Source organism: Geotrypetes seraphini, chromosome 5 (genome assembly GCF_902459505.1).
Source record: "Geotrypetes seraphini chromosome 5, aGeoSer1.1, whole genome shotgun sequence".
Taxonomy (NCBI): Eukaryota; Metazoa; Chordata; class Amphibia; order Gymnophiona; family Dermophiidae; genus Geotrypetes; species Geotrypetes seraphini.
The window spans coordinates 197853761-197873821 of record NC_047088.1 but is presented as its reverse complement, the minus strand read 5'-3'; the positions used below and the strand labels follow the sequence as shown (position 1 = coordinate 197873821).

General features: G+C 45.1%; 1 protein-coding gene across 5 annotated transcripts in view; it reads left to right on the top strand.

The window, feature by feature from the left end:
- The window catches only part of SCRN3 (secernin 3), a 49966-nt gene that overhangs the window by 25134 nt on the left and 4771 nt on the right, over positions 1 to 20061 (top strand). For all 5 annotated transcript variants that reach the window (XM_033944442.1, XM_033944441.1, XM_033944438.1 and 2 more), the window contains 2 exons: positions 8103 to 8312; positions 17990 to 18152. In XM_033944442.1, the coding sequence (XP_033800333.1) occupies positions 8103 to 8312; positions 17990 to 18152 (373 nt within the window). The remainder of the gene's footprint in view (positions 1 to 8102; positions 8313 to 17989; positions 18153 to 20061) is intronic.

Sequence of the window (20061 nt, the reverse complement as noted above, 5' to 3'; positions counted from 1 at the left end):
GAGGCATATAAGGATATGGTGGACTATAAATTAAGCCAGGTGTACACCTGGCAGGGCCTCCGCGTGTGCGGATCGCCGGACTTGATGGACCGAAGGTCTGATCCGGAGAAGGCAGTTCTTATGTTCTTATGTTCTTGTGACTCTGGGCATGTTACTTAACACATCATTGCCTTAGGTACAAAGTAACTATTTTATTTTTATTAAACTTTGCTTTAGTATTGACTGATCAATGCGGTTTACAATAAATTTAAAAAAAAATCAATCAATCAATAATTTTAAGAAAAGAGCGCCATTATAAACAAAAAAGACCTACTCTCTAATATTAACAATCATATCTAAAGTAAAAAAAAACCACAACCAACCTATAAATGTGATAGCCACAGGATTTGTCTTAATGAGCAATAGTCCAATATAACTAGTATATATGTGTTTCCAAAGTACTGTCCATCCCAAAGGCTTTATTAAAGAAGAAAGTTTTCAATATTTTTTAAAAGGTTTAAGATTACATAAATTACATGGAAGTGGATTCCATAATTTATCTAAGTGTTCTAACTTAATATATAATAATCAGGAGATAGCATAACCAGAGCAATATGTCAGTGAAAGGATCTTAAACTGAATCCTATATCTAATTGGAAGCCAGTGATATTGCAAGAAAAGTGGAGTTACCCTATCAAATTTGTGTTTGAATCCTAAAAGGTTAAAGTGCAGTATTTTGGATTGTTTGTAATCATCTAAGAGAATGTTCCGCCAATCCTATATATTACATTACAATAATCTAATTTCATAATAACAATTGCATGAATTAAAGTATGCATATTATGTTCATCAAAGAATCTCCTAACTGCATGTAGTTTTCTAAGGGGAATAAAAACAAGTTCTAATCAAGGTACTAAGCTGTTCCTCAAAAGGCAATTGATAGTCAACTATTATCTACAAATATTAAAATTTCTGCACTGTTGGGATCAGTTATCCTTCAAACTTTAGATCTTTAAGAGGTTGAAGATAGTGACCTATTATCCAACAGGAAGTACATTTTTCAATATTTAAAACCTGTCTAAAATATGTAAACTGCTTTGATGATATATTGCTTTTTCTGTATGGTTACAAAGTACCATTCTTTTATCTAATGCTTTCATTTGCAAATGCAAAGGGGGCGTTAATGTGGAAGCAGCATGGGTGTGTCCAGGCGGTTAGACTATTCTGGTATGCGCTGTATAGAATAGGGGGAAATTCTGTAACCAGCGCCTAAATTTAGGTATCAGTAGGCACCATGCCGATGCCTAAGTAATTGAAAAATGCAGTCAGAAATGGCAGTGTTGAAGTGCCTACCGACACCTAAATAAAAGGCAGCTGAAATGTCTGCTGGAATCGTGGCTAGGTAATTGCTTCAGGCCACGGAATGTCAAAGGAGTGTGTGGCGCAGTGGTTGGATCTACAGCCTCAGCACCCTGGGGTTGTGGGTTCAAACCCCGCGCTGCTCCTTGTGACCCTGGGCAAGTCACTCAGTCCTCCATAGCCCCAGGTACGTTAGATAGATTGTGAGCCCACCGGGACAGAGAGGGAAAATGCTTGAGTACCTGATTGTAAAAAAACCGCTTAGATAACCTTGATAGGCGGTATATAAAATCCTAATAAACTTAAACTTAAACTTAAGTGGTGTTAGGCGGGCTAAAGTGGCTATCCAGCCGCGAAACCCGCCAAGATAGGCGGTTGAAATGTAGGCCTGGAAAACCCTGGCCTACATTTAAGCCACCTATCATTGCCGCTAGACTGCAGCTGCCGACTGTGGCAGGGGAATTCCCCCTCCCCAATCAGCTGAGCAGCAGGGACTCCCCAAAGCTGTGATTCTGTAACCGGCACCCAAGTCGGATTGCCTGTCAATCATTCTAGGGTGCTGGCTACAGAATCGCAGCTTTGGGAAGACCCTGCTGCTCAGCTGATGGGAGAGAAGGGATTCCCTTGGCACGATCAGCTGAGCAGTCACGACAGGGAACCCCTGAACCCCACCATAAGTCGGCCGGCAGGAAGGATGCCAACTCTCTCCTGCCACCACACCTTAACCTCCCCACACTGTCCGCGGCAGGAGGGATGCCAACTCCCTCCTGCCGTCACCCCCCGCAACATCCCCAGCAGGAGGAATGCGCACTCCCTCCTGACGGCACCTTCCCCCCCCCCCCGCCACTAACATCCCTGGCAGGAGGGATGCCTGATTCCTCCTGCTGGCACCCCTCACTAACATCCCCAGCAGGACAGATGCCCAATCCCTCCTGCCAGCATCCTCCTAACATCCCTGTCAGGAGGGATGCCCACTCCCTCCTGCCACCACCCTTGCTAACATCCCTGGCAGGAGGGTTGCCCAATCCCTCCTACCGACATCCCCTCAAACTCCCCACACTCCCTGAAACCCATCCGGACCTCCCAATGTACCTTTTTCTGGAAGGCCAGCTGGAGGGATGCCCACTCCCTCTGGCCAGCAAGCCTGCTTCTTCAGAATGGTGGGCTTTCCCCTTTCCAGTGCATCCTAGGATGCACTGGGGAGGGTCCTAATGCCCTGAGTGGCCGAGGTGCCTAAGCCTCCTCCCATAGGAAGGGCTTTTGGCACCTGGGCCAACCTGAATGGGATGCACTGGGAGTGGCCTAAGACTCCGATTGGCCAGATCCCTAACGCCGCTCCCATTGGGGTGTTTAGGGGGGGGTGCCGGCAGGAGGTACTGGACATCACTCCTGCCGGGGATGTTGCAGGGGTGGCGGCAGGAGGGTTTGGCCATCCCTCCTGCCGGGGATGTTGCGGGGTGGTGGCAGGAGGGATTGGGCATCCCTCCTGCCGTGGATATTAACGGGGTGGGGGTGCCAGCAGGAGGGAGTGGGCATCCCTCCTGCCAGGAATGTTGCGAGTGTGGTGGCAGTAGGAGGGGGGTTCTGGGGTGGCAGCAGGAGGGAATGGGCATCCCTCCTACCGACTGACTTGCGGTAGAGTTTTGGTTCCCTGCGGTGGCCACTCAGCTGATCATGTCAGGGGAATCCCTCCTCCCCCATCAGCTGAGCAGCAGGGACTTTCCAAAGCCGTGATTCTGTAACGGTGCCCTAGAATGACTAACAGGCAATTCAACTTGGGCACCGATTACAGAATTGTGGCTTTGAGGAGACCCTGCTGCTCAGCTGGTGGGGGAGGGGGGAATTCCCCTGCCGCAATTGGCCGCTGCGGTCAAGTGGCAAAGATAAGCGGCTGAAATGTAGGCCAGTGTTTTCCAGGCAAACATTTCAGCTGCCTACCTTGACTAGTGCGATTCTGTAACCGGCTACCTCAAAAGATTGGCGGGCAATCAGCGGCCGCTTTTAAGGCAGCCACCGACATGGGCGCCAGTTACAGAATCTGGCCCTAGGTGCCCACCTGCTGTTTTTAGGTGCCACCATTTATACCAACTCAGTGTTCTCCCCAGAAATTTTTTCCAGCCGGGTGGCATGAAAAAGTAGCCGGGTGGGGCGGGATGGGGAAATTTGGTGGTGGGGAAAATTAACCCCCTCTTTTACTAAGGTGCGCTAGCATTTTTAGCGCGCGCAAACCCCTGCGCTACGTGGGAAAATTAGCGCCAACTCAATGCTGGCGTTAGCATCTAGCGCGCATGGCAATTCCTCCACGCGCTAAGCGCACACTAAAACCACTATCGGAACTTAGTAAAAGGAGCCCTAAATGTATACTATTTTTATTAGTTAATTATTATTATTATTTTCCAATGCTCAATATGACTTCCTTTTTTAAGGTTTGACACTTGTGCCAGAATATTTTTACTAAATTTAAGAAGTATTTGCCCTCTTTCAAATGGTATAGAGGTCTAAAAAAAGGGAAAGGCATTAATGAAGTCATTAGGTTCAATCTAGCCATTTATTTCTGCATGAATTTAAACAACTAAAAAAAAAAGATAAATATAGCTCATCCAGTCATACAAGAAATGACTGTACAGCAGGGGTGCCCACACTTTTTGGGCTTGCGAGCTACTTTTAAAATGACCAAGTCAAAATGATCTACCAACAATAAAATTTAAAAAAAAACCACAAAGCACACTGTACACAGAAAAAATGTTAATTATCATTTATATTCCGCGGGTTTTCAAAGAGGTCAAGGCAGACGATTCTATGCAATGTCACCTCAGGAACTATACAAAAATAGACAAATATACCCACTCCCTTTTTACTAAATTGTTATACTGGTTTTTAGAGCAGGGAGATGCACTGAATGCCCTGCGCTGCTCTCGATGCTCATAGGCTCCCTGCGCTAAAAACTGCTATTGCGGTTTAGTAAAAGGGGGCCATAGTGCAAAATATAGACAGCAGATATAAATTCTTAAAACAGACATATTTTGATTACTAAACTGAAAATAAAATAATTTTTCTACCTTTTTGTCTGGTGATTTCATGAGTCTCTGTTTGCACTTCCTTCTTCTGACTATAAATCCAATATTTTTTTTCTTTCTGCCCCTCCCCTTTTCTTTCTGTCTCTCTTTCTTTCTCTCACCCCCTGCCCCCCCCCCCAAGCCATCGCGCCAATTTCTCCACTTCCCCGATTCTTTCCCTACCCCCTAAGCCACTATGCCTATTTCTCCCTGCTTCCACGAGCCAGACCAGGAATGTACAAGCGCTGGACTCACAAGACTTCACCTCTGATGTCAATTCTTACGTCGGAGAGGAAGAGCCAGGCAGCGATTGGCTGGCCCAGAACTTCCTCTCTGACGTCAGAATTGACGTCAGAGGTGAAGTCTTATGAGTCCGGCGCTTGTACGCGCCTGGCCTGGCTCAGGGAGGCAGGAAGAAAAAGATTGCCAAGGCAACACGATCGACTCACATTGCCTTTGTGATCTACTGGTTGATCGCGCTCGACCATTTGAGCACCCCTGCTGTTATGGTATCCATTCCTGTCCTGACCTGAGGAAAGGGGTTTAGTCCCCCAAAAACTGCCTTATTTCCATTTCCTATTTATAAACTTTAATCAATAGATACAATACTACTTGATTCTACGTAAAGCAATAAAAAAATTTTTTCTACCTTTTGTCGTTTCTGCTTTAATCATCTTGTCTTCACTCTTCTTTCTAGCCAGCATCTGTCCGCTCTGTCTTCCATTCAGCATCAGCCCCTTCCATCCACTGTCCGCTCTCTCCCCGTTCCATATGGCATCTTCCCTCTTTTTATGCTCCTTCAATAAACTGTCTATCCTGTGCCCCTTCTCTTCTCCTTTGTACATGATTGATTTCAGCTCTGCCACCTCTCCATTTTTCTCTCTCTGTCAACACCCCGTCCCCTATGCTCTGGGAACTCTCTCTTCTCCTTTCTTTCCTTCGCACCCCACAATCTGGTATCTTCCCTTCCCTGATTCTCTGGCATCTCACTTCTTTCCTTTTCTTCCATCTCTCCCTCCATGCTCTGACATCTTCTTCTTCCTTTCCCCCTTCCTTTTCCCTTGGTTTGGCATACTTTCCTCCTTCCCTCCAATCCCTGGCATCTCGTTTCATTCCCTCCCTCATCTTCTTTCTCCCTCCAGTTGGGTGCAGCAAGTCTCTCCCCCTCTGCTCCCTTTCCTCCTTCTGTCACCCAAGGCCTGGCGTCATGAACTTCTTCAGGCAGCAGCATTCACAATTCGCTGCTGTTGCCAGCTTCGGGCCTTCTTCTCTGTCGGGTCCTGCCTTCATAGAAACAGAAGTAGGCAGAACCCAGCAGAGAGGAAGGCCTGAAGCTGGCAACAGCAGTGAATTGTAAATGCTGTTGCTAGCCGAAGAAGTTCATGATGCCAGGCTGAGTACCCGGGGAAGACTGCTACTCTCCCCCCCACGACCTTCCTATCTCTTCCTCCCTCCCATCACGAGACTCTAAACAGCACTGCTCTACTCTAAGCAGGCTGCTTCAGGGCTTTCTCCTGCCGTGATTCCCTCTGGCACGCCACTAATAAGGGAAGGAGGGAGAGATAGGAGGGTCAGATCGGGTTGGGGTGGTGCCTGGGATGATGATGAGGCTGCTGCTGCTGCCAGCAAATCCAGCAAGGGTGAGGCCCCAAAGCACAGCACTGGCGGGACCCCCCTGACCATTTCAGGCCCTAGGCCTGTGCCTACTGGGCCTATCCTTTAATCCGGCCCTGCTTCCCCTCCCACCCATATGCCCTGACATCTCTCTCTTCCATTCCATGGTATGGTATCTCCTTTCCCTCCCTCCCATGGTCTTTGCATCTCTTTCCTACTTTTCCTGATCTTCCTTCTCCCCCCTTCCCTCTCTCTCCCCAATTGGGTGCAGCAGCATTTCTCTTCCCCTCCCCCCCATTAGGTACAGCAGTATCATCAGCATTTCTCTTTCCTCCCCCCAATTTGGTACAGCAGAAGCAGCATTTCTCTTCCCCCTCCCCCTAATTGTGTGCAGCAGCAGCATCATCAGCATTTCTCTTAAACCCCCCACCCCCCCACAATTGGGTACAGCAAAAGCACCAGCATTTCTCTTCCCCCTCCCCCTCTAATTGGGTACAGCAGCATTTCTCCTCCCATTCACCCCCCCCCCCCCACCGTCTCACACACCCGGCAGATTCGCTACAGACCAAGGCAAGTTGCAAGTTTCCCTTCGTCGCTGACCTATCTCCCAAAGGTCAGCGACAGAGGGAAGCTTACAACTTGCTGCTCTTGCTTACTTCGGGCCTTTCTCGTTGCCGGGTCCTGCCTTCGCGGAAACAGAAAGTAGGCAGGACCTGGCAGCGAGAAAGACCTGAAGTAAGCAAGAGCAAGTAAGCTTCCCTCCGTGGCAGGCCTATCTCCCGCATGCTCCGGTGCTCTAATGGTCCGTGCCGGCTTCTCTTCTCTACCCTCCCCCCCGACGTAACTTCCGGTTTCGGAGGGAAGCCGGGTTTGAGTCACTTGCTGGGTTTTGTTTATTTTAAAGTCTGGCAGGAGTCTTTCGGTGGCTCTTCAGGCTGCGCGTTAAGCAGTGGTGGCAGCAGAATTCGGCAGATGACAGCCGGGCGGTAATCTAAATTTGCTGGGCGGAGCGCCCGGCTGAAAAGCGCTGGGGAGAACACTGCAACTATAGACATGATATAAGTCAGTGTCTCTCAAACTTTTTATAGCTCTGGCAAGTTTATTAATTTATTAATTTCTTGTTATACCATCTATCGCAAGCACACTAAACGGAGCAAATGTTTTTCGTGGCACATTATAATTTAAATTATAAAATTGCAAAACCAACAAAAATTATATTTGAAAGTTATTTATTTAAAGTTTTTAAAGCTGTATATGGGTAATAGTAACAGTGGTGAAACTAAGGGGTCTTTTTATCAAGCTGCGGTAGGGGTTTAATGCGCACTAGCCGCTAACGTCTGCATTGAGCAGGTGTTAGTTTTTTAGCCGGCCGCAGGGGTTAGTGCGTGATGAAATGTCTGAAGTGCTAACCCCGCCAGCGCGGCTAGATAAAAGGACCCCCAAATTAGATTAGAATTGCTAATCAGTGTGACGGATGTGCTTAGTTTTGAGTGGAAATTAATTCAAAACGCAGTTCGATAGTCGACAAGCAAACACGCATTTCATCATTCACCATCTACAGTCATTCTCTTTTTTTCTATTTAATTTCTATCAGAGCTGAAAAGCCAAGTTCACAAAGACAAAGAAGATCCAAACAGTAACAAATACTTGATTGCTTTGTTGCTCCAGTTAGGATAACCACGGCATAAAAATAAAATTACTTGCCATTAGTTTTCAAGGACCAATCACATCAAAGAATGATGCTTGTCTAGGCATTTGTATCCTTACACACACAGACACTTATAACAGAGTCTTGTGGGAATTTTTTAAAATAAAGTAAAATTCTGGAATCTCTTAAGGACATACCACTGTACTGTGGCACACGGTTTGAGAGACACTGGTGTAAGTGGTTGTGCCTAAAATTTGCCGTGTAACTGCAGACTAGTGATTAAACATTCTTTGACATGTCTTGCTGCTTGAATATCTGGTTGGCCCTGGGCTTCATGCATAACCCTGTACCTGAGGTATGTTTCATTACCTAGAGAAGAATTCTGTGTCCTAGCTTCATTATACAGCATGAAATGTTCTCTTATTTCTCCCTCCCTTTCAAAACAGAAGTACGCAATATTTCCAATAATTTGTCGATAACCACCAAAATTGACCGGGAACATCCAGATCTGAGAGAGTATGCTAAGAGCAGAGGCTGGTGGGATGGCAAGGAAGTGTTTAATTTTGCTGCTATGTACTCATATGTTAATACTGCAAGAATGACTTCTTCAGGTGACAGATACAGTAAAGGCTATAAGCTGCTGCATAAAAATAAAGGTAATTTTTTTATAATTGAAATAAAAAAAAATTTACATTAAGGGAAGAGTTAGTTAAGAATCTGCTGTGTTTGGGATTTATCTCGATGAAGGTACCAAACCAGAAAACTTGTGTATCCTGTGACCTCTCATTTGGTTCTTATATGTGGTTTTGATGTCCAGTACAAGTGTATAAATAGATTAAGATTGTGCTTCTCACCCCAGTCCTCACAGCACACCTAGGCATTTGGATTTTCCAGATATCCACAATGAATATGCATGATTGAGATTTGCTTACCAAGGAGGCACTGTTTGCAAAGTCTCTCATTCATATTCATTGTGGATATCAGGAAGACTTAACTGGCTGAGTGTGACCCCAGGGACCGGCTTCAGGAACACTGGAAAGACACCCCACCCCCACCCCGGGTAAATAAATGTGACTCTATGGAACATAGTTTTCTAAATAGTCCACTAAGACCTTCCTGCATAAAGACTCATAAGAACATAAGCCGTGCCTCTGCTGGGTCAGACCTGAGGTCCATCATGCCCAGCAATCCACTCACGCGGCGGCCCATCAGGTCCAGGACTTGTATACTATCCCTCTATCTATACCCTTCTATCCCCTTTTCCTTCAGAAAATTGTCAAATTCCTTCTTGAAATCCAATACTGTCCGCTCATGCGGCGGCCCATCAGGTCCAGGACCTGTATACTAGCTCTCTATCTATACCCTTATATCCCCTTTTCCTTCAGAAAATTGTCCAATCCCTTCTTGAACTCCAATACCGTACCCTGTCCTATCACTCCCTCTGGAAGTGCTTTCCAGGTGTCCACCACCTGTTGGGTGAAGAAGAATTTCCTAGCATTGGTTCTGAATCTGTCTCCTTTTAATTTTTCGGAATGCCCTCTCGTTCTTGTAGTTGTCGAAAGTTTGAAGAATCTGTCCCTCTCCACTTTCTCTATGCCTTTCGTGATCTTATAAGTCTCTATCATATCCCCTCTAAGTCTCCGCTTCTCCAGCGAAAAAAGCCTCAGTCTCTCTAATCTTTCAGCGTATGAAAGGTTTTCCATACCTTTTATCAAACGTGTCGCTCTCTTCTGAACCCTCTCGAGTATCGCCATATCCTATTGGACGTAGTACTCCAGATGCGGGCATACCATCGCCCAATACAACGGCAGGATAACTTCCTTCGTTCTGCTTGTAATACCCTTCTTGATTATTCCTAGCATTCTATTTGCTTTCTTAGCAGCCGCTGCACATTGTGCCGATGGCTTCATTGTCATGTCCACTATTACCCCCAAGTCCCTTTCTTGGGAACTCTCACTCAATAACAGCCCTCCCATTGTGTAGCTGTACCTCGGGTTTCTGTTTCCTACATGTAAGACTTTGCATTTCTCTACATTGAACTTCATCTGCCATCTTGTTGCCTACTCCCCTAGTTTGTTTAAGTCCCTTTGTAAATCTTCGCAGTCCTCTTTAGTCCTAGCTCCAAGATCTGCGAATCTTATTATTTCGCTCTTCGTCCCTGTTTCTAGATCATTTATAAATACATTGAATAGCAGCAGTCCTGGCTGTGGTGATTTTCATATTAATAACTGGTGGTGGTCTGCCAGTCAGCAGTTCATAATAGGTCCTTACAGAGTATTTGGAATTTCTTGGTACTCTTCAAAACTCTTGGAAACAGTATTGGGCACAGTAGTGTCAGAAATTAGGTTGTTTGTCAGCCCTGGTAACCAGGTTTTAGTCATCTGTCAAGTGCTTTCAATCTGGTTGATCATAACTTGCTGATGGAGATCTTGTATATTTATGGTATTACTGGAAAAGTATGACGATAGTTTAGGTTTCTGTCATATAGAACCTTTAGTGTAAAAATGGCTAGAAACCTTTCAAAATTCTGGGATGTCATGTGCAGACTTCTCAGGACCTAACCATTTCAGCAATACTATTCAGAAGTCTCTACATTGGGTATTCAGTCATATATTTATGTAGATAGCACCTTATTTATACCTTTTTCACATGATATGATGACATCTAGTGGAAAACCGGGTGCTTTCCTATTGTTTAAAATTGAATGAGGAAGCCCGAGGGCTAGTCTCGACAGGTAGAATTAATACTGGGCTGGAAGACCCGTGTTGAATGTCCGGAGGAATTGGTTCTGGGGGGGGGGTGGAGGGAGGGAATAGTAGGAACAGGCGGGACAGGGATAGTGGTGTAAGGCTCTCCTTCCTGCCTCGGCCATTCAAATTAATTGGTTGGCCGAGATCTAGAAGGTTCTGGAGGGGGTATTTAAGCCAGGACCTCCGAAGCTCAGGATATTCCTGATCCTCAGAGGCAGTTTTCCCTCCCTCCTTTCTCAGGGTGGTTCTTCGGACCTTGGGGTAGGGAGGGGTTGAGATGTCGCAGCAGCGGCATCCCGAGCTCCAAGCATTGGGGGGCTCATCTGGCGATGAGCGGTTAGAGGGCATGAGCTTGGAGAGTGAGCACCATTGGGTATGGTCACTGGTAAAGGGGCATGGAGGCTCATGTCACTCCCAGGCCCTACTGAGGATGGTGGGGTAAAATGGGGAGTTCAGTTGTTATCTTTGTTGTTACAATAAACAGAGCTTTGGCTATGGCTAATTTCACCATAAAAAGTGTTGGTTGTTTTGTTCAGAGTGTTAATAAATGTTATTAGTTGGGATGTGAGAGAGAAAGGTATGCCAAGAATGGGAAAGGGGGGGGGGAGGTGGACAACCGGGCCTTACCAGGCCCAGATGTTAAAGGATAAAACTAAATACTTTGGAGATCTTATACTAAAGATTAGCTCACGTTTTCTGCAGCAAGGCCCATAGGAATAAAAAAGGCCATATGGCAGATAACTTGTGTTAACTTGTAATAACAGACCACCTTACTTTTTGTGAACCTTGCATAATCTTATTTCAACTTCAGAGCCGATAGTAGAGGGAAATAGATATGCATTGGAAACCCATCTCTTTTGGGGAGCATTATGGATAACACATTTGACATTAGAACCACAGGTAAAAGCATAAACTATAAGAGTGTTTTGGATGTTGAGAAAGTTGAAATGTATCAACAGTTATTAGAATTTAGTCAGTTTAGAATAGTGGTTCAGTCATTCATAGTGTCACAATTCAATTACTGTAACAATCTTATATGTAGGTTGGCAAGATGTCATACACAAAAAAATTAGACCCTTCAGAATATGGCAACCTGACTGTAGTGCCGAGCAAATACAGTTGATTTTATAGGATTACACTACTATAAATTTCACTGGCTCCTAATCTTCTCATATTGCAGGGCCAGGCACATATACTTTAATAGTTTTTCCAGATAGAAATCATGTTGTATACTAGACTTCATTTAAACTTTAATTTTCTAAAGTCCAGGGGAGTGCATGATGGGACTATGTTAACTTTTTTATTTCCAAATCAGGCAGTTAAATGGTGGCATATGTTACCAACAGATTTCCAACAAATGCCTCATTTTAAGATGTTTCAGAAATCTTTGAAACCATTTTTATTTCATAAGTTTGTAAGAAATAAGTTTTAAGTTTTTTTGATGTTTGAGATAAGCTGTTAATTCCTAGATATTCCTAGTTATCTTGCCTGTTAAACTACAGTGAACCTTTTTGGGTAAACCGTATGTGAGATACAAGTGTTTTTTCAATGCAATGTAACACATATGTAATTCTTTTCCTTTCTTTTAGTCCATAAACTACTTTGACTTGTTTCAAAGAGATGGTAAAGAAAATGTTTAATAAATGATAAAACATATATGCGCCATAAAAATGACTTAGCAGTCTTTTGGTGAATGAACAGGGACACCTATTTCCCATAGTGCCACCAGTTAGCAAACAGTTCATTTACTAAGGGGCAGGAGAGGGAAATGTTGGCCAATGGTTTGTCCTTATAGGAACCTGTAGTATTGTACTTTTCCAGTGCAATAGGGATGGTATGCTGAACCATAGGGTTATCCATCTGTGCTTGCTAGCTTACTGCAGAAGATATTGATCATAGTTTTTCAACATCTTCTCCACTATGGTCTCTGCTACCCCTTCAGTTCTTTCTTCTGTAAGTGAGCATGAAAGTGTCTTTCTGAACTGCTCTGTTTATTGCAAATAACAAAAAGGCGACTTGATTTTTCAGTTGAAGATGTGAACCCAGAAGTGCAGGGTAGACGCCCTGGTTCAACCAGAGCCAGGGCTACTATACATGTTCCCACCCTGGCCCATGATAGGCTGGGTGATCTGACAAATAGTAAATCACCCAGGAATGGTAGTTCTAGTAGCATCAGACTGGCCCAGGTGCCCATGGTATGTGGATCTAGACTGCCTGCAGAAGTCTCAGACTCAAGGTACACCCAGACTTGCTCTCGCAGGGGCCAATTGCCCTAGAAAATCCGGGATGCTTTGGTCTTATGGTATGGCATTTGAGTGCACAACACTAGTCCCCCAAAAGGATATTCAGAAGTAATCATTGCTACTCTCCTTAGAGCCAACAAACCAACAATGGTTTCAGCGTATGCTAAGGTAGAGGAGATGTTTCAGTGCTGGTGCAGCAGAGAAAGGTTAGAGTTGGGCAAAGCCCCAATCGTGTTGGTACTGGCATTCTTGCAAGAGGGCCTTGATAAGGGATTGACAGTGGCATCCCTTAAAGTTAAAGCAGCAGGACTCTCATGCTTCCAGGGCCGAGAGAGGAGAGCAAAGATCTCGGAGAAGGAGGAGGAGTTGAAAAGCTGTGATTGACATCTTTTGCTGTATGCTCGCAAGCACAGATGGATAACTCTATGGTTCAGCATACGATCCCTTTCTATTGGAAAATATATTATCAAGGTAAGAACCTAATTGCTTTTTAACACATTGTTCAAATTGTGTTACTATAGGGCAGCCAATTAAATTCTATTTACAAAATAATTAATTATAGACCAGAAGAAGTAAACTCTGAACACAATCCAGCTGTTCCCAATATCTAAATCCTAGGTGGAAGAAATATCAGGTCCTAAGAGTTTGAACTGGGTCCCAAGATATTTTATATTGCTTAATTTTTTTAATATCTCTGTAGTGTTCACCTTCATTTTTTCTTTTCTTTTTCAGTTCCCTTCCTGATTGCTTTCCTTTTGAAGTGGATATTTTAATCTTCTCTCTCTGATTTACTCTCCTGCCTTTCCTCTTACTTGTTTTCGACCTATGCTGTTTCCTTTTTTTTCCCCTCTTTATATTGCATTGAATTTCTTCTTCCCTTAGGCCAGCAGCAGAAGCTGCACTTGGTAGTATATCCATTTTATAGGCTGTACAGGGCCATGCTCACTATACAGCCAAGATTGGCCTTTGATGGCCGAGGAACTGGATGTGCTATTAGGTGGGATCCCTACTGCTAGTGTGGTTATGGAGGAGATTTGGATGGACTGCTCCATCCAATTGAATTGTTTTGGGTTAAAAAAAAATTTTTTTTGAGGTGTTATTATTAGAAGCTCAAGCCAGCGTTGCAGAGAAAAGGCAATATACATCAAAGATAAGAAGCAAAATATACACTATGTTTAAAAAAAAAAATCACTTCTCAAACATAAAGGCCCAAACAGGGACCCTTAATTTTTGTGTAGGTTAAACCACCACTTGGCACTCATTTAAAAGCGAAAGTTCGCGCTTCGAACATGCACAAGTGCAAATTTGTAATCCTGAACGTCAAACGCGCCTATTATTAACGGATGTAACATTATTATGGCGACCGTCTAACGCACCTACTATTACCCGGATGTGAGGTGTTTAAAAAATACATTCCACGGTTGCTTTATGTTTAAGCTCGTTCAGTACAGATTCGCAAGTTCCGTTGAACTTTGGCAACATTTTTTTAGACTTCCCTTAAGTTAAGAGGCAGCTGCTTTAAGGCTAACGGCTCCCTTAGTTAGTTTGAGAATTTTATTTTTTAGTTCAAACCCGTCGTCGCGGCTCCTCTCTCGATCTCCGCCTGTGTCGGAAGCCTTCTCCGATGCAGGTGCGGCTCGAGAGAGGAGCCTCCGCCGCGGAGGCTTTGTATGTTGGAAAATGTTCCGCTCTGCAAAAATCAGAAATGTGTGGTGGATATGGAATAAGAGGGAGTGTTGGTTTGTTTAGTTTTGAAAACTTAGAAGGAGGGTCTTGAATACTAATCTGTGAGTTATGGAAAGCCAATGTGAGGCTTGTAGCAGAGGAGTAATGTGATCAAATTTAAGTGCTCCTGTATTGGAGACGTTAGGTACTGATATTTTGCTGTGTAAATAGAACTATTTTTGAGTTGAAGCGTTAAGGGATAATTTATTTTTGCTAAGCCACAATATTATATAGGTGAGAGACTGATCTATGTTCTGAATTTCTGTGGCATAGTAGGGTCTATGGGGCAGAGTAAAAAAAGGAGTGAATCCTAAAGTTTGAGCAAGTCGTGGAAGAGGTGCAGGGAAAATTTTTGAAAATATTGGAGTGAGAATTTAGCCGAAGCCGGGCGGAATTTAGCCAAAGCTGGGCAGATAACAATGTGCATGCTCGCTTATGACTCCGTGCCTCTGTGTATGAACAGCGCATTATTTGGCAGCGGGAGCGGCTGAGAGGGAGCATTAGACGGGGATCGCCGGCCGCCAGCGCTCAGCCACACCGTGGGAGAGCTGGGGGAGGAAGGCCGCCGCAGCCTCGCGCCTCCCCCCCAGCTCTGTAACTATATCTTAAGTGTGAGACAGCGAGTTCCCGTGCGGGTTTGCTGGTTTCTCTTTAATTAGTCGAAGGTTTCCCTGGGGAGAGCTGCACCCCTCCTGATCTGGAGCGTGGGGAGTAGAAAAGAAATGGGGGAGCTGACCTACTGATCAGCAAGGTGTGGGCCAAAGTAAAAGGTACCCTTCCTCTACAGATCAAGGTTTCCCTGGGGAGAGCTGCACCCCTCCCGATCTGCAAGTGTTCCGGAGCCGGTAAGCCCGCTGCGAGAGAACGAGAGAGAGATGCGTGGTAAGTGCGCATGCGTACTCTTACCTGCCACAGCCCGACAGATCAGGGATCAGGGAATACGCGGTAAGAGTGCGCATGCGCGCTTAGCATTTTATTATAGTGGATTCTGCCTCTCTTTCTACACTAATGCTCTTTCCTTTTGAATAATGGAGTTCCTTGCTTTTATTGTTTATTTATTGACTATTGTAAACAGTTTTGATCTTGCCTGGTAATAGTGGTAGATAAAGCTTTTAATAAACTGCACTACAGTACAATTTGGTACAATTTGGGAGGGGGTGGTTGATCTAGGTCTGATGTGTGTACTGGGCTGCATCCTCATCTCTGCCAAGAAGCTGAGTATAAAGCCGCTGTACAGTGAGTGGCAGGAAAATCCTCCATTCCTATTACCTTAGGCATTCCTGGAATCTCATTTTTTTTGCTGCCTCTTGTTCTCCAAATCATCAAGGTTAAGCAATATATCGTCATATTGCATACAAAGAGATCCTGTCTGAGTGCACATGGTTTTCTAGGGCCTTAGTGTGCTCATCAGCATGAATCTCCAAATCCTCTACTTGCACATTCAAATATCTAAGATCCCCGCACATGGTCTTAATTTTCTTCAAAATTCCATCCCATATACTTTTCAACTCTTGGCACATTTCCATGAAATAATGTTTAAAACTTCATTACAAGCTATGAGAAGAAGTAGTCTCTTGATGTTAAGAAGCCAACTACAAGGACTCCAACGCAGACAGGGAATCAGGGCAGGGGACGCTGAGCACAAGGAAAGCTTATATCCTGGCTTCTGGTGAGCTTACCACCTCCTTAGTAGCAGATTTAGGGCTAGATTATCAAAAATCCACGTTAAAAACCGATGGGGCGCTGTCACAGTTGTTATTGTAGCGATTTTTTAAAAAGCAAGTCATTCTCCAAACAACGCTCATGCAGAGAGTAGTGAAAATTTGCTAAATCTGCATGTGCCCATCACTGGTGATAGCAATAGGCATATGCGCGGAATAACTGCCAGCCCCCCCCAAAAACCCCAAACCAAATTTAACTACCAAAGTCAAGCAACCCCCACCCAACCCCCCCCCCCCCGGCAGTGGGAGATGCCCACTCCCTCCTGCTGCCAAGCAACAACCACCCAAACCCCATCCAGTAGCAGGAGAGATGCTCATTCTCTCCTGCTGCCAAGCAACGCACTCCCCCAGCAGTGGAAGAGATGCCCATTCCCTCTTGCCACCACGCAACTCCCCCCATGCCTCTGACAACCCCTCCCCCACCTAATGATGGCTGGCCGGAGAGATGCCTACTCCCTCCAGCCATCAGGCACGCCTCTTCAAAATGGTGGGCCTACCCCTCCCCAGTGAATCCTGGGACGCATCGGGGAGGGGCCTAAGGCGCTGATTTGCACCTCCTATTGGAGGGGACAGTTGTTTGGGCCAATCAGAGCCTTAGGCTCCTCCCTGGTGCATCTGGGGAGGAGCCTAAGTCTCTGGACCAGATGTCTAAGGCCCCTCCCATAGGAAGACCTTAGGACAGCCATCGTAAGGAGGCGAGGGGGCGTCACTTGGTGGTGGGAGGGAGGACAGCCATTATAAGGGGGAGGGGCAAGGGTCACTGGAGGCGGGGGGGTGTCACTTGACAGCAAGAGGGAGTGGGCATCTCTCCCGTTCAAGTGGAGGGGGGTCGCTTGATGTCAGCAATGGGAGGGCGTGGGCATCTCTCCTGCTGCTGGAGGGGTGGTGGGGGGCATTGCTTGGTGGCAGGAGGGAGTGGGCATCTCTCCCGTTTTGGGGGGGTGTTATTAGTGTCAGATGATTGTGCAACGCAGCAGGAGCGAGTAGGCATCTCTCCTGACGATCTTTAATTTTATTTTGTTATTATTATTTTAATTTGCTTGTGTGTGTGTGTGAGGGGGGGGGGAGTGTCTGAGCTGTCAAACCTTACTTTCCTGTCAGTGGCTGAACACTGATTCACTCAGACACTGATCAGAAAGTAAGGCAAAGACAGCTCAGACCTGTCGGTAAATTTGGGCTGCAAATGTGGCACAATGAGATTGGAGAATCGCTCGGAGTGATCATTTTAATATTAATGACCTAGTTTACTACATATGTGTGGCAGTATCGGAGACTGCTAAAAAACTCAAAAAAAGAACTCAGTAAGCCATTTTGATAACCCACCGCTAAAATACATGCACGTTAATGTGTCTGGAATCGGTTTAGCAAGCTTGTTAAAGGCAGATTTTAATTTTGAGACTGCCCCTTAGTTTGAGAAGCTATAATATCATCTCTCCAATGCTTTAGAAGTGCAAATAAGATTAATGTGACTGGCAAGTTAAGTTAGTGAGGAAGCAGGAGCTCAGATCAGGCTGCCATCCACAGCCATGATGCCACTTTCTCCCAAACTTTTAAAGTGTTCTCTTTCTTCCTGACAAACAACAGCCCAGCAGCTTCCTGGCCCATGCAGGGATATATAGTCACAGTATGAGCTGCAAGAATATATTCAGTCAGATAGGTAACTAGGACCCTGGCCCTACAGCACATTAAAGGATAAAATGCTAATATTTAAAATGACACTTTATTAACCTAATTAACAGAAAGTTAACATTGGGAATATATGTTCCCTTATGATGGCACAACATTTCTGCCAAGTTTCTCAGTTCCAGAATTCAGCCTCCAAAACACGTTTGATTTGCACTATGTATACGATATCCTTTCTCTCTGATCTGGAAATAATTTGATTTTTGACTAGGAGATATTACAGCCCAAACCATGATGGAAATTCTTCGTAATAAAGAGAGTGGTATTAATATGGAAGGAGGATTTATGACCACGGGAAGCATGGTTTCTATTCTACCTCAAGACACCACATTTCCTTGTGTTCATTTCTTCACGGGAACCCCAGACCCTAGCAGGTGAAGCAATACAGCACACCCTGTAAATTAATAGAGTGCACATTTCTTTCTAAGCTTTGATAAGGCAAAAGATTTGATTGTATTTAAACTAAACACAATTTTTTCAGTGAGTTTATTTAATTATAAAAACATAATCCTTTAGGACAGCGGTCTCAAACACGCGGCCCGCGGGCCACATGTGGCTCTCCAAGTTTTATTTGCAGCCCGCGGTCTGGACTGGATCATTCCCTTCCTTTTGGAGCAGCAGCGGGTCTGGCCGGTTCGTTCCGTTCAAAGCCGCGGGTTGGCGGCTCCTTGCGCTATTTGCTCCTGCATCGGAAGCCTCTCTGACATCACAACATCAGAGAGGCTTCAGACGCAGGCACGGATCTCGCAAGGAGCCGCCACCCGCGGCTTTGAATGGAATGAGCCGGCCAGACACGCTGCTGCTCTAGTGGCGTACCAAGTGGGGGGCGGTCCGCACAGCTGGTCACCCTCCACTGTTCTTCCTGTTCTTCTAGGCTCGCAGCTCGTCTAGAGCAGGGGTGCCCAACTGCTTCCCTTCCCTTCTCACCGCCGGCACCATGCTCTTTCATCTCCCTGCTTCTCTCGCCGCCCGACCTCAATTTTGACGTCGAGAGGACGTTCTGGCTAGCCAATCGCTGCCTGGCTGCCCGGAACGTCCTTTCTGACGTTAGAATTGACGTCGGGCGGCGAGAGTTGGTCGGCCCGTGGAGATCTCGCCTGTTCCCGATGGCGGCAGCAGCAGCCTATTCCCCGGCGGCGGTGGCATGGGCATGGCAGGAAGGAAGGAAGAAAGAAAGAAGGGGGGGGCAGGGAGCCAGAAGGAAAAAAAGAAAGAAAAAGTTGGGGGAGGGAATGAGGTCTGGAGGAGAGGAAGCATACAGGAAGCTGAAAGAAGAGAAGAAATATTGGATGCACAGTCAGAAGAATAAAGTGCAACCAGAGACTGATGAAATTACCAAACAAAGGTAGGAAAATTATTTTATTTTCAATTTAGTAATAGAAATGTGCCAGTTTTGAGAAAGCAAAGATATTAAACTTTAAATGTGAGTGCTGCAGAAAAAATAGAGTACTTGGAGGGCCGCAGAAAAAATAGTTAATGTCTTATTAAAGAAATGACAATTTTGCATAAGGTAAAACTGTTAAAGGAAAGTTTTATAAACTATAAAGAGTTTAACCTCATGCAAAATTGTCATTTCTTTAATAAGACATTAACTATTTTTTTCTGCGGCCCTCCAAGTACCTACAAATCCAAAATGTGGCCCCGCAAAGGGTTTGAGTTTGAGACCACTGCTTTAGGATGTCTAAATTGCTTTTTTGTATGTACATGAAAAATAGATTTTATACAGCTATGTTCAAGGGAAGAGTAGTAGGCCATGGTGATGGGGCCAGGGCGAAGCTCTTTAGTTTAGACTTTGATCTTCTGAACCTTCTATTTTCCTTGAAGGTGGATGAAGCCAAAAATCTAAAGATCATGTTTGATGATCAAATATCATAAGTCACTTCTTGGAAATTCAGGGATTGATATTCAAAAGAGTTTAACCAACCAGGAGAAGCTCCTGCCTGATTAAATCCTTCTAAGCTGGCCAGTCACTGATATTCAGCAGTTCTTAACTAGCCCATGTTACTGAATATCGGGTCTAATGCACCATAGTTAAACCTGCCAATTATGTGGGCACCCAGAAATTATGTGGGCACCAGTGATATTCGTGCTAGTGTTCGCATAACTAACCAGGAAATAGGACCATGCACATAACAGTCCAAACTTTGCCTGATTAGGTATGGCACTGAATATTGGCTATATATGCAATAACCTCTGGCTTCGTGGCTCACCTGTATATTCAGTACTGGTGCCCATAGATGGCTGGCATTGAATATCTTGGTCTAAATTTGCTAGTGATGGTAA